General features: G+C 42.6%; 1 protein-coding gene across 5 annotated transcripts in view; it reads right to left on the minus strand.

Moving 5' to 3' along the window:
* Positions 1 to 3312: 3312 nt before the first annotated feature.
* Positions 3313 to 15504, minus strand: part of Rapgef5 (Rap guanine nucleotide exchange factor 5) — a 238850-nt gene continuing 226658 nt past the window's right edge. For all 5 annotated transcript variants that reach the window (XM_046463507.2, XM_058585344.1, XM_046463504.2 and 2 more), the window contains 3 exons: positions 15144 to 15208; positions 10329 to 10383; positions 3313 to 7291 (listed from right to left, as the gene is read on the minus strand). In XM_046463507.2, the coding sequence (XP_046319463.2) occupies positions 7173 to 7291; positions 10329 to 10383; positions 15144 to 15208 (239 nt within the window). In that variant the 3' untranslated portion in view covers positions 3313 to 7172. The remainder of the gene's footprint in view (positions 7292 to 10328; positions 10384 to 15143; positions 15209 to 15504) is intronic.

The following is a 15504-nucleotide window of genomic DNA, read 5'->3' on the forward strand; positions in this document are numbered from 1 at the left end:
GAGGCTGAGGCAGGAAGATATCAAGTTCAAAGTAGGCCTCAGCAACTTAGTGAGGCCCTAAGCAACTTAGCAAAATCCTGTCTCAAAATAAAATAAAATTTAAAAGGGCTGGGTATGTGGCTCAGTGCTTAAAATTTCAATCCTTGGTACTGATTGCTAGAGACCAGAATATGAGAAGTTTATGAGGAAACAAGGTTTAGTTCTGCTGCCTATGGAAAGCTTTTGAACTGGGGAGAAACGTGATGAGATCTGCATTTCAGAACAAAAGTTTCTTTGGTGCAGTTTAGACATTACATGGAGGGAAGTTTAGACTAGAGGGTGGAAGACTATATAGAAGGTGACTGTAATGACTGGAGTAATGGACAGCAAGGTCCTAGACTTGTGTGGTGAGTGGGGATGGAGAAGGGCAGCTGGTGGAGAACTTGCTGAGCAAAGGCTGTGAGAGCCGAGGAGTCCAGATCAACCCCATGGTTTGGACTTGAATGGAGAGGGGCACCACTTACCATCCAAGGCTGTCCCTGAGAAAAGGACTTTAAGTCCTGACACACCAGAGAGCCACCATTGCTACAGAACTTGGGGAAGTTCTTACCACTGCCTTGAGTCTCCTATGTGGGCTGATGCTTTTGACTTCAATCTCTCTGCTTTATATTTTTTATTTTCTTCTTTTTTTATTTTAAAAAGATTTTTGACATTTACTTATTTAGTTTTGCAGTGCTGGGATCAAACCCAGGGCTTCAGACGTGCCAGGAAAGTGCTCTGCCACTGAGCCACACCCCAGCCCTACTTCTCCTCTTTCTTTTTTTTTTGTGGGGGGGAGGATCAGGACTCCAAGAACAAGGTGACTACTTCAGGGATTGTCTCAAACTATGATTGTTTTCACTCAGGATCTAACTAGAAATGAGTTTATAGTCACAAAGACAGCTTACGGACCTGCGGATGTCCGTGAGCATGAAAGAGGCCTTCAGGAGAGGAAGCTCAACACCACTTCCTGTGGACGTGGTCTCAGGCAGACCAGCTGCCAAGGCCTTCCAGAGTCTTCCTGGAGAAGAAAAGTCCAGCTGGGAGCTCCTGTAACTCCACCCTTCACTTCCATGTTGAACACCTGGGAGAGAATGGTAGAGACCCCCAGAGATACTGGGGGACCCATAACAGGAGCTGGTTCTAGTCTTTCTGGAGCATTCTCAAACCTGTCAAGATTTTCAACCTGGTGTGATTGTAGCAGAAAGTAAGTGGCAGCATGCTGGGAGAGTTCAAAATGGCCCCTCTGCTCCTCCTGCCTGGCTTAACCTGATGTGCAAGCCCCATGTGAGGAGGACCCTGAGCTCTTTTATTCCAGGCTGGGATGGGAGCAGTGGGCTCAAAGGTGGCTGGAAGGGTGGCCACAGAGCCCCCTCTGGGACCGCTGTGGAGAGGAGTGAGGTGACCTGGGCAGAACTGCTCACAAGGCTCAAAGGGAACACTACCCCAGTCCCTGGAAGACCTTGAGCCTTAGAAAAGGGATTGCAATTAGGATCCCCAGTGGGGCCAAAGAGAAGGCTGAGTTCCTCCTGAGCAGAGTTGCCATAACAGAAAAAAAAAAAAAAAAACACCAAGCGATGTGACTTGACCCAACTCTGCTTCTGGCTGGGGATGGGCTCCCAGCGTGTCCCCAGGACCCCATGATTCTGCATGGTTTGCTCACCCTGATCATCAGGGTGCCTTTCTTGTTCTGGAGAGGAGTTGTTGGTTCTCTGCTTGGGTAAGACAAGGTTCGTGCCACCTTCCAGTAACAGGAATGCTTCTCTAAAGAACACCGGCTAGCTTAAAGCAGGAGCAATCTCCTGTGTTCAAAGTAATTTATGAAAAGCAAACATAAATTTGCTCACTGGATATTCAAAAGAGCTTGGACACAAAACGGGCCCTGATACGGAGCCTGTGCCTTGAAGTAAGGTTCTGTGGCTAGCGCATCGCAGGTGGGGCTACCAGCTGCATTCTGAGGTTTGCTACTTGGACGAGAACAGGCTTCTGAGTTCATAAGTGCCCTGGTCATTGCCCCAGTGCTGGCTGTGAAGAAAACATGGTAGCATCCTCAGCAGTAGGCATTTCCCTTTCTTCTTTTCTTCTCATCCAAAGCCAAAGCCTAGGCTTCCCATTCTCCCTATTTTCCACCTGGCTCCATTCTGGGAGAACTCTGTGGGGTCAGCAGCCATGCATGGGGTGATTGGGGGACCAGGACAGAGCAGGAGAGCCCACTGGTGCTTGCCCCTCTCTGCTCCCAGCTGCTGTGGGAGAGGTGCTGTCCTGTTCCCTCTTCCCACTGCCCTGTCTCACACAGATGCCAATTCCCGGAGATTAAGAGCCCAAGAAAATTGTCTTCAGGTCACTTTGTCTTTTCCTGTATATACATAAGCCCTTTGCATGGATATGTGATAACAGGTGGCTTCATCCATCTGGCACTAGTGAAGCCAATACTGCTGCCCACACATGGATTGAGGGAAAAGAAGTGCATTAGTCAGCCTGGGCGAAATTCTATTGAGTAATGAGCCACTGCCAAATCTCAGGGGTTCAAATGCTGACATTTTATTTCTCACTCAAGTTACGTGTCCTTCCCAAGCTGGAGCTTTGCTTCATGTTGCTGATGCTCCAAGACTCAGGTTATTAGTACCGCCTTTTTCTGGGACAGCGTGGGGGCTCCTAGCAAAGCAGACAAGGCAAGCATGGACTTTGCTCTAAGTGGCATGGGTCACTTGTCTCCACTCTTCACTGGACAGAGCAAGAGTTCAACATGGTAAGATGTATGATTCCCCTCTCAGGAGGGAATACATCATGCCAAAGACTTCTTGACTTTGATGGGCAAGATGTCTACATGTCCTAAAGGGAAAGACTGGGAGGATTCCAAACTGCTGGGGTCTACCACGGTACAGATAAAGCTAGTTTATCCACTGGCCCCAGACATCATTAATATCCCCCTTTCCTGTGCCATCTTCCCACAGCTCCTCTGTCATCAGGACCTCTACCCTAGGACCAGGGTATCACCACTGGACTTGGCACTTCTCTTATGGCCCTGTTCATGGAGCAAGGAGTAGACAGTGGTTATATGATTCCCCAAATCTAAGAACACCACCACTGATGCAGTTTCCAACATATGGTATTCAGGAACTGCCTGCAATAACCCAGTAGCAGGGTAAGGGAGCAGGTTTCTGTGGGCATGTTGAGAATATCTTCATCTACTTGTAGCTCTTTCAGGGAACAAATGACTTCTGAGGTCCACACCGAGTACCACCTGTCACTGGGACACCATGGAAAAAGCAAGGAGTGATGAGCCATGGATAGTATCTTTAACATAGTCTTATATTTGGAAAAGCAGTTAAAAAAACACTTGAAAATACAAGATAAGGTAATGTTACTTATATAAGTTTTAACCTTATATTGCTTGGCCATTTTTACATATAAATTATTGCTTACTAGCTTCGATAAATACACAACACAGTCATATATACAGAGGCAGAAAGCATGAAATAGGAGAAAGGAAACACTGTTAATGGCAATTCTGGTAACTCAACAAATGTGTCATATTTACCAGCTCTTCTAATGGTGGATAACTACCAAGTGTAGTCCCTGAGAAGTTAGGTAGACACCCTGATGGCGGGTTTTCTATCTTCTAATTGTTAATGCAGGCTGACAATGTCACAGCAGTCCCCAGTAATGGTACATTAAAAGGCAAGATTCCTTGCTTCTGGTCATTGATTTTATCCTGGTATTTAATAACAGTGTCATACGAATACAATAAATAGGCTATGCAAATAAATATTGCTCTGCTAAAAAATGTTTAGTATATACAGCTTTGCTTTATACAGTAGTACATTTTCATCTCACTTTTTGGCAAATCTTAAAAACTTTTTTTCCCCCTCTGTCTGAAGTGAAACTGGCCCACTCACTACTCAGCAGGCTGAAATTTAAGGACACGTGTTGGAAGCATTTAGAAGAAATCCTGTGTTGGATGACTGCAGTGGATCAGATCTTCCAAATTGTGATGTTCTTGCCCAGGTTCTAAGAAGTTTGCACTGGCTGTGCCACGTAGGAGCAGGCGGTTCTGGTTCTGCAGTGTGTAACATCGGCTCTAGCAAAACTGCAGTGCTGGGATTTGGGCTGCAGCAAAGGGCCAGCTCCAGGTTCAGATGTCATCAGCAGCACCTTCTCTTCCCTGCACCTGTTTCTTTCCCACTTCACAGGCGAGTGACATCTTTTCCCTACAAACTGAGAGGTGTGGGTATGTTCACTTTATTCTCATTCTTCTAAATTCAATGTATATGCCACCCTACCTCCAACTGGTACTGGTCTAGGAAAATGAATTTGTTCTAAACACAATTAAGAATGCTAGAAAAAATGAAAGTAGGTCATAATATGCATCACTACAACCATCTGGCAATTATACAGATCATAAGGGAGGGAATTTAAAATATGTATCCTATGGAACATCTGCAAATGTGTACATTTTTTTTTTTAAGTGGGAAAGCTTGTTATTTTGCCTATAGAAACCTGTGGTCTACTGTCCTGTGCTAACTTCCAAGCAGGGTTGGTTTGCTAAATGCTAACAAATCCAAAGACCCACAAGAGCTGAGGGAGAGTCATGCTGTAACAGAAAGAACCCATTTAGAGATGTCCATTCATCACCCGCTGGGGAAGGTGCCAGATTACACAAGATTTTCAGAGTGGATGGAAATTTTATGCAATCATAAAAATCCAAAGGAAAGCAGGAAAAGAGCTTTGACATCTCCCAGTTCGCCCTCCTAGTCCGAATGAAGGCAATTCTGAAAAGGCCTTGATGACCGTCTGGAGAGGGATCAGGGCCATCCCCATCCACGGGGGGGGGGGGGGGGGGGGCGTTTACATTCTGTGCCTGTTTGCTGATGGACATGCTCAGAGTTGCTGCCTTGGAAATCTCTAGAAACAGTTGTTAAATTTCAGAAAGGTTTCGAGATTTTAGATGTTCAGAAGATCGGGGTAGAAAAGCAAATCAAAACCAAACAAGATCCTACCTTCCTTTTGCTTTGGAGGAAAAGGCAAATGAGCACCACATAAAATGTATTGAGACATAATATCTGTGTGGCTTTGTTTGGCTGATTGTACTTATCTGAATCGGGGTCTAGGCAGCATGTGTTCTGCTGAAATAGATGGATCTCCGCTGAAAATTAGTTGTCTAAAAGTAATCTCTAACTTGGTGCAATGTAGAGCTAATGTAAATATGTTAAATTACAAAATGCAGAGGCAATGTCAAAATGGCTTACCATAACTGCAATGGACAAACTCTGGTGGCTAGCTTACAGAAAGACAAAAATGGGTACTATGTGCTTTCAGCCCATGCCATTCTCTATTAGCCCAAGGGATGAGCCTTTTGAGTGCTTGATTAGCCCTCAGGAAAGGCTGTTTTCCCTGATTCTATGGCTCTGGTCTTATTTCATTATCAGCAGCATGGAGCATTTCTCTGAGTGGACCAGCCCTGGGCAGAGTTGTTCTATAGAATCCTGTGAATTTTCACAGGACTGAATTGTAACATGCTGGGCCAGACTGAGTTTCTTTGAAAGTCCTAGCAGAAATGTTCCCCACATAGGAACAGCTCTGCTCTAAGGGTGTCAGGAAGCACTGGACACACCTCAGTAATGAGAATGAATTGAGTGTTGACGAGACAGAAAGGAAGCAGGTCTGTATGGGCACTTAGGAAATGAACAGGCAGGAGTGGAAGTGCACCAAGATTCACACATTCTTCTGAGAATGAAGCGACCAAATACACAAAGCAGGGCCTTGCATTTTAGCAAGGTGACAAACAACTAGCTAGCAAGGAGGACTGGATTATTTTCACTCCTAGGCTTTTTTGTTCATTTCAAGATTGAGGGAGCCCCTCTAAGTCAGTCCTTGAGAACACTAAGAGGTCTTATTTGCTAGAAGGGGCCCAACTTGTAAAACTAGAAATAATAAAAAGGACTCAGATGACTGTGAAACTTCCTGGGGACAGGGAGAAAAAGGCAAATAATATAGCAAGGCTTCCTGCTTTGGCTGGGAGGTGAACTAAGACTTCTAAGTCTCCAGCATAAATCAGACATTTGGATATTTCTGGGCACTTTCCATTTGCTGAAAGACTGGTAATTCCCAGTAACCTATCATCTTGTTCTTTTTAGAGGGTGCTAAGTGCTTCACACACCCAAACTTGCCTCACCTCCCTCAGGGGCTGTTCTCATTCCATCCTGTGGGCAAGGAGCCCACCTGGGGGTATGCAAAACACTAAGGCTCCACCAGGCACAGAATGCAGACCTTTATGATTCTGTTACTTCAATATGCTGTTACTGAGTGCCTACAGTGCATCAGGCACTACGCTTTTTAAAAAATCAAACTGTGCCCCATAAAAAATAAAAACCTGCTTACAAATGTAAAGAAAATCCCAGAATTTAAACCATGAGTCAATTTCTTAAAGACTACTATTTTTCCTTATGGGCAAAGCAACTTAGTTTACCTTGTCTATACTGCAAATCAGTTGTACAGAAACTAATTTCACCTGCAAGCAGACACTGGTAAGTGATTGTGGATGCAAAGAAGTGCATGCCTTGACATTTCTCCTCTGCACGGCAGGGCAGGGCTGCCAAGCAGCAAATCTTCCAGTCTCCCTAGACACAGTGGCTTTTGTTGATGTCAGTTAGTATTGAAAGAGGCCTTTCCCTCTCCCTGGAAATCTAGAGGTGCCATCACTGTCTGTAGGTGTTACCATCCCTCAACAGCCTATGGATAGGAATCTAATGCCAGGAAAAGGGAAACTCCTTCCTGTTGTATGCACACTCTTACTGAAATATTAGTTCATTGTACGTCAGGACACGTTTTCTCCTCTTAATGCTGGCACATTTCAAATTGAAACTTGGACTGGATCAACACGTGATCATGAGAAACCAGACTGCTCCATTCCCAGAATGCTTCTGGCTCTTTCTGCCTTTTCCTTCCGATAGCAGCGTGGAGGAGCCTCTCCTCTCCGTCTCTGGCAGCTGACATCACTTCCTGAACACACTCTGGCTGGCTTTCCTGTGCATTTCTTGTGGTCTACTGATAAAACTCAGCGACTTCTTTTCTCACAGGAAAGCAGCTTGCTGGGCAGAGACCTTCCCGTGGCTCAAAGTGCTGCAGTCACAGGGGAAGGCGGGGCAGCGGGCTCATGCTCGGGGCTCCAGCCTGTGGGAGAGCTCGAACAGGGCCTGCTGGCTGTCGATGACATACAGGTGGTTGACATAGGACTTCAGCTCTTGATGCTCCTTTGGAGACATGTCACCTCCTATATTTTAGAGGAAAAGTCGACAATCACTCTTACAAAAGCCTTAATGCCATTTCTAAATCCCACTAAACCCCACTCGAAGACTTAGAGTAAATCTTCCTAGTCGGTCCTCACTAGTCAGAATCTGGGGAGCAGCCTCCTTGTCCTAACAGTAGAAACCCCTTCACCTAGGCTGGATTCCTCAGGTTGGGCTGTCAGACTGGCCCGGTATTTATAGCAGTCATTACCTGACATTATACCCAATGTAGAAGTTATGCTGCCATCCCTCTCCCTAGTGAGAAAACTGAGCACAGTAACATAATTTAGTGGTGTGATCAGGATGTATCCCAGGCCCCATGGTTCCTCACTCCATGGTCTGAGCTCCTGTGCTATGCAGTCTTTCAACCCATAGCTGGCCTCGGTCTGGATTTGTCAGATAATCTGTTCAGCACACAAAAACACCAACTTATTATTTGTTTTTTTTAGATTTTGCACACTTCTTTGGTATCCTTATTTTTTGGGAAAAAGTTAGTGCAAGATTGAATGAAAGGATATAACAGAACCGAAGGTATGGCTAACAATCACAGTGTGTGTACAGGTTGAGGTCTACTCAGAGAAGGCCAGGAGTTCCCACCCACGAGTCCAGGACGGTCAAAGAATCAAGGGGCCACAAGAAGGTTACTGTATAAAGGTCTGCATTCTGTGAACATGTATGTGCCAAGGCTATTGACAACACTGATAAGGAACCGGAGATGGACAGTGGAGCAAGCCCAGTCCACACTCAAGAAACAAAACCAGAAACAAACCAACTTGCAGTGTGGGGAGAGGGATCAACGCCCTGGAGACAGTGCATATGGGGTCACAGTGCATGCTCCTGCCTCCTGGAACTGCAAGCAGGAGTCCTGCAGGCAGGGTGTGACTCTGGAGCTCACTGGAGAAGGAGGGAGACTGTGAAGCTGAGCATTTATTACAGCACTTTTTTCTCCTGGCAAAAATACCTGCCCCACAACATCTCTTATGACAAATACATTTTATGAGGAAATAACTTAAGATTTGTCTGTTATTGGTGGCTTGCAACTTTTAGGTTTTTTTTTTTTTTTGGTGCTGAGGATTGAACATAGGGCCTTGCAAAAGCTCTACTGCTGAACTGCACTCCAGCCCAACTCTAAGGTTTAAAAGCAACAAGGCTTCCTAATTTCAGCAAGAAATGGGAGTGAAATGCTTTTATCACGAACCAAAAGCTGCATTATTCTAGAATGCCTTCTCTGGAAGACACTAAGAAACTGCTTTTGGGTTAGTAAAAATTGGCTTGGAAAACATCATGCTCTAAAGAAAAATTTGTTGTTAGTTTGCAAATCTTAAAAGATGGCAGTATGAGTAAGCCCCAACCATGACAACTGGTACCTGTATGATACTGTATCATTTCTAAGTGACTTGATTAACATTATTTTATCCCAAATATTGACACTAGTATTATTAGGCCCATATAAACTGTTAAAATGAACACAGATAATTCCGTCCTACCCAATTTTTAAAGGTATATCGATATTTGAACCCAAATTGGCGTCAAAGTTCAATTTCTCCTTTAACTAGTGCTTTGCAGAGTTACGTTCCTCTAGGTGGGAGGTTCAAGACCAGCCAAGTCAGTATAAACTACTTGCTCATACTTGGAAGAAACATAATCTAGCATCCCTTGTTGGATGAGATTGATGTGTTAGAATTAGCTGAATACCCAGCAAATACTGGAAAGAAAGTAAAGAAAGACAAAAAAACTAGAAGTGACACTGTGCTTGTACTTTTGAAAGAATCCCCATGATAATGTATTTATAACTGTTTCTAGTATAGCTGCATATACTTATATATTTAATGAAGAATCATATAAAGACATATTAAATGGTATTGGTTGATGTGAATATTTAGAAAATTAGAATCCTGTTTTTATAATTCTCCTTTTCAAACAAAAAACTTCATGATCCATACAGAAGTTCAGTTTCTAATTTGCTTTCCTGGACGACAAGATTGCCAGCCAAGAGCATCACTGTGTAGAAAGTAGAAAGTGCTTTTTAAAGAATGCATACCAGACAGTAGCACTTTCTTTGAGAGGGAAGACTTTTAGTCTGTATTGTGCATATACTTCTGTATTATTGATAAATATTTTTTAAATGAGGATGTGTTATTTAAGTTTTACTTAGCAATCATCTATTGATTGATTCATAATTACTGAATTCAACTCTTTTTTTTAAAAATCACCATTTTTATTTATAAAATCTTCACAGGGCAGAGGGCATGGGCAAGGAAGTCAGGCAGCCTCAGTTTATACAATGGTTGCTGAGCTGGTCTCTGAGCCTCAGTTTTCTGCTCTGTACTTATAGGATTAACAATGCACATTCACTAGAGTGGGTGTCAGGATTCTGCTACCCCATGTGAAAGCTCCTTCAGCTCAATAAAGCAGATTTCCTTCCTTCCTGCAATGTTCTAACACCATTTAAACACACTGTAAATTATGCCTGAGATTTTAAATGGGACAAATATTCCTACATACATAGTCTCAGTGGGGATTCTACAAAAGTGTTCAGAAAAATACTTTCTCTGCTGAAAAGCTGCTCCTGACAGGAAGTTTTTGTTGGAGATGAGAAAATTCTGGAAGGCTGCTTTAGGCACCTTTTACAAACTATTCCTAGTCCAAGAAGGCCCCAAGCAAAAAAGGTCAGGGACAGGGTTGCCCTGCTAAACTCACCCATAATTCTGAGACCATGGGCAAGCTATGCAACATTTTCTGGGGCAAGGGTTTGGTAGAGAGCTCCTGAATGTCTAAAAACACTCTGGACAGGGTAAACTTGCTTTCATGAGAGACTAATGATCTATCATATCTTGTCTTTCTCTATATCCCAAATATGCAGTGAGGAATCAAAGTGAGATCTAAAATATGCTACATATATACATATGTGTATGTATTTATTTTACATGCTGTTTAAATTAATGACCATAAATACTTGTGATATGACCACATTCACTACTAATGTGTATTCTATGTACATTCCTGACATCAACTACTCACCAAACTGGTTAGTCCTGCAGTGTCTCAGAGTTCGAACAGTGTCTGCAATCATGTGCTAGAAAGCAAAAAAGGAAAGAATATATCAATGGAAGTGTTATTTAGGGTGCTGCTGAAGTAGCAGTGTTTTCTGGGAAGGATGGATAGTCTTAACACCTTTAGAGATGAGCTATACTTAAAGCCAAACATAATTTCAATTGATTATATTGAGCTTGCATAACAAAAGAATATTTAGTCGTTGTGTGCACAAATGGAGGCTTCCAAATTGGGTTGCACGGATTCTGGGCCATGGAAAAGCATGCCGTGAAGAAACCAGTCCTCCCACCCCATCTTCCTGTCCACATTTGCTTAAGACTTTTCTCTGCAGGTGAGGTGGCACCTTCTCTCCATCAAGCCTTTCAGAGATCTCCCTTCTTGACCTGGGAGGTTCCTTTCCCACCACACCCACTGTTCTTTGTGCTGTGTGCATAGTCCCTGTCATTGTTGGAGCACCTGCCACATATCACACATGTAGATGCCCATGTTAGTGCTGAAGGGAGGCAGAAAGCTTTGTGGGCTCAAAGGCTCAAATGGTGGCAGGATGTGGGGTGCTTATGAATGATGAATGCTTTCTACAACATTAACATCTCTGTGAAGACTAGTTTCTGTTCATAATTTACAGTTCCTCCTAGCATCTTCAGTATTTTAATTTCTTTCTTTTTTTGGTTCCAGGGCTTAAACCTAGGGGTGCTTAACCCCTGAGCAACATTCTATATCTTTTTTATTTTGAGACAGGGTCTTGCTAAATTGCTTAAGGCCTTGCCAAGTTGATGAGGCTGGCCTTGAACTTGCAATCCTCCTGCCTCAGTTTCCTGAGTTGCTGGGATTACAGGTGTGCGCCACTGCACCTGGCTTTCTAATTGCAATCTGTATTTGGGGTAAAAATGGGAGTTCATAACCCACTTGAATCTAATGTATGAAATATGATATGTCAAGAGCTTTGTAATGTTTTGAACAACCAATAAAAAAAAAGAAAAAAAAAGTCCTCATGATCTCCAGTCTTCTTAAATGTGCAGCTGCTTCTGACAAGATCCTATCTCCTTATATTTTGTACCTGCTATGGGCTCCTAGCTATCTCTACCAGTATCAGTTTTCCATGATGGCAGACATAGCATTTTGGGTGAAATTATTCTCCATAATGGTTCCTCCTACTCTACTGCCAGAATAATTTCTAGATATTGTTGTCATCATAGTCTAGCTCTCTGGTGTCTCTAGAGAATATATAGTAACTCCCTACTCTGTTTCATACCCAAATCCAAACATGATCCTGTTTTTCAAGAATCAACATTACTCATTAACTGGTCTTCCAGAACCCCTGACTGGGCACCATCTTTCCCATTTTGTCTGAACACAGGATCAGCCACATATAGCAAACTCTGAGTGGATTATTGCTGGAAGAATAATGTTAACCATGAAAAATTTTTTTCACTTAAAATCCAGCAGAATGACAGAAATGGTATTTGAATATGGCCTACTGATTAAATTGTTCTCACAACTGTACTGCTAATGTACTTCCACTCAATAGTGGAAAATTAAATGGGACAGTGATTACAGCAGCAGCTCAAGCGGCATTTGCAAAGGAAATGAGACCTGACTCATGTCTATGTGAATGTATTGTTAAATTTCCTTCCCCAAATTTTACTCCTATTCCCAGAACAGTTTTCTCGTTGTTTTAGGCTATGGCGTCACATTGATCTCTATCATGTGCCATTTATGCAGTTCATTCGAGTCTCCAGCTGAGGTAAGGCCGGTACTGCATGTGGCATTGAAATCTGAGTCCTGATTCTCATTTCCAGGCTCTCTGAAGGGGGAGGGAGGGAATATGTTAAAAGATGATGCTCTTAATATCGAGGGATAAAAAGAGAAGGAGAAATCCTTTGTTTCTTTACCATTTGATAGTTTGAGATGGAAACATTTAGAGTTGCTGAGGCAGCAAGGAACTTAGCCCAGGGAACAATAGAAATCTTATTAGAGCCAATGAGCACTTCTGGATCTGCATGTGGTCTGATCTAATGTGTTGGCCTGTGTCAGCCAGATAAAGATAATACACTGAATTATCTGCTAGCTGGCTTAAGTTAATATCCATCACCAGGAATTGGCTTCTCACAAGTTAATTCACTTAGGTTCTATTGGTTCATTATTGTGAAAGATGATCCTGTTTTAACTTCAGTGAAACCCTGGCCTTTGCTAAAACATTCCTTAAAAATACTCTCTACTAGGAAGGTCAGTTTCACTCTCTAGCATTCAAGTATAACACAGATCTATGTGTGACATAAAATTGATTTTTTTTTGTCCTTTTGGAAAAATTTTAACTTCACCCTATATTTCCCATGTAAGGCTGGGTCAACCTGAAGCATGCTGAGTATCAGGTGCCATCTTAAGTCTTAAGAGGACCAGGAGATCACCGATAGCACAAAGTCTTCTCTGTTTAGAAATGCTGTGCTAGTAACTGCTGGATAGTGGTGTGCGCTATGGGCCTACTGTGTGCTTACACAACTGCACCTATATCCTCATTCTCCTCTCTGGAACTTAAAATAGATTATTACTTATGCCATACTACTTCCTTAAACTGTCTTAAAGAATTAAGGGTATGAGACGGGTATGGTGGTGAGTGCCTGTAATTTCAGTTTCTCAGCAGGCTGAGGCAGGAAGATTGCAAATTTGAGGGCAGCCTCAGAAACTTAGCAGACTTTGTCTCAAAATAAAAAATAAGGGCTGGGGATGCAGCTCAGTGGTAGAGCAACCCTGGGTTCAATTTCCAGTACTGAGAAAAAATAAATAAATAAAAGGTATGTGGGGGTACATTACTAATGTTAGTGAAATCAGTATTATCTAGGCTTTGTTTGGGTTCCCACTGCTAGTTGGGAGTCCTAGCACATGAAAGCTGGCATTAAAAGGCTTCTGAGGGATTGCTGAGATAGCAGGGAAAGACCATTGATGGTGGAGAGAAGGAAAGGGTGAGGGTACAGGAATACTTCCATGACATTCACTTGTGCCTTTATGGAATTGTTCTTTCATTTTGGTGGCACTATCTAAGGGAAATGACACAGAAGCTTAACCAAATCACTGATTCACTGTGGGGAGAAGGTCAACCATGAGTTTGCACTTAACCACAGGCAACAATCAGGTCACAGAAAGCACAGCTGTTCCAACTTGTACTGTCTGGGTCAGGGTGAAAAAGTGACTAGACCTTTATAGAGAATCCCACTTGGTGTGACCCATCTCATCCCACATCTTCACACATGCTATACCAAGCTCATCTGGTATTCTTAACCAGGAGGCAAAGTAAGTACTGATCAAAAGCTTCATATTACTGTAATCATTTCATTAATAGCAAATGCTGGAGATTAACCTGTTAGAGAATTCTAGTGACTTTAGCCTCTGTTGCTAATAGGTGTGCTGTGATCCTCAAGACATTACATAACAATGCCAAAAATAAATAAATAAATAAATAAATAACAAAAATAATAACAACACTTTATCTATTTCTGTCTGGGTTGGTTGGACTAGATAGAGCATCTACAACAACTAAACTCTGATTCTAGAACATACAGAGAACCTTGAAAATTCATCAACATTTCCACTTCAAAATTAATTAGTCAATGAAGCAACTGTCTTCAGAGTAGTTAGAAGGGCACTATGGAAAGATGTCTGAAGATGTCTACTTTCAGACTCTGTCTGAGCTGTGGAGCTGTACAAGAGCTACCAGCTCTTCCTGTGTAGCTTCACCCTGTGTGTGGCCAGTCAGCCTAATGATCAAAGCAGTTTCTCTTATGAGGCAAAGATCAGATGCCAAACTGTATTTGGACACATCAATTTGAACTGTTCTTTGGTCATGGTCTATGGCCCCTACCTCAATCAACCTTCTCTCAGAGGCCTGACCCAGTCTCACTGGGAGCAGGGGTCAGTTCCTAAATGAGTTCATGCAAGTCCATTACCATTACTGAAAAGGTCACTTGAAGGTCAGGATCCCTGGAGAAGGTTACCAGGATCATCTTTAACCATGACAGAACATTTAATCTATGACACTAAAGTTCATCTGTCAGACAAATCTGTTCCTCTGGTAGTATAAGTGGGTCTCTCTGGAGGACTCTACATCATAGCCCTCTGTTCTTACGGTAACTCCTCATCTGCCTACAGTCAGTCAGAAGGGCTCATGGAGCCCATTGTAGGACAAAGTACCTGGGAGAATACAGAAGAACATTCAAAAAGAGACATTTGGGAAACACATATGTGGGAAACAGACTAGACCCCCCAACTCATGAGCAGGCAGCTCCTATGTCAGAGCCCATGAGGGGTGGTCATTCCTCTCACATGGAGACTCTACAAATCCCAGGTTCATATCCAAGCTTGGGGTACTGGGAGGCAGACACATCTGCCCAGCAAGACTTTCTCATTTTGTACCTCTAAAGCAATGCACCTCGAAGCATCAGGAGACACTCTAAAGAAGCAAAGTTCAATCTTGAGTGCGTGAACTCCTCCTGACAGGGGCCTTACATTTGTACTCTGGTTCCATAATAAATACTCAATGATTAATATTCACCCAATGAAGTGTTATTTTTATAAATAAAGCACACAGTTGCATGTTTTGTTCCCTAAATCTTGCTAGCACGCTTATTTTTAAGTGGAATACATGGTGTATTGACAATGTACAAAGTGCAGCCAATTAAGCCCCTGGAAGTCTCCATGTGTTTGATGGAGAAACATACTCAACCATTTGATTAAGCTGATAGACTTTGTTTACAGTGGGAAAAAGGAGAAATGATAAAATCTACCTACCAGTTTTTCAAAATTGACGAGATTATCCAAAAATGTTTTATTTCCTTCATGAATAAATGTTACATCTGAAAGTTAAAAACAAAAAGACATATGTACTGTTAGGAATGGGTCATGGAGCAGGATTGAAGAGGTCTGGAAACAATGGAACCTGTAAATATTTCTTAAACTTGATGGAATTATTCCACACATTTAACCAGGCAGTTTGAAATTAAACCTGTATAATATCTGCTATGAAAGTGCACGATCTCTCTCTCTCTCTCTCTCTCTCTCTCTCTCTCTCTCTCTCAGTTTAATATTACTGAAAGAACATGCTCTACACTCTCAGTCAAGTATTGACTTCAACCTGCTAGAAAGAAACTAA

Source organism: Marmota monax, unplaced genomic scaffold, assembly GCF_021218885.2.
Source record: "Marmota monax isolate L192 unplaced genomic scaffold, Marmota_monax_Labrador192_F-V1.1 WCK01_AAM20220418_F8-fsc00057, whole genome shotgun sequence".
Taxonomy (NCBI): Eukaryota; Metazoa; Chordata; class Mammalia; order Rodentia; family Sciuridae; genus Marmota; species Marmota monax.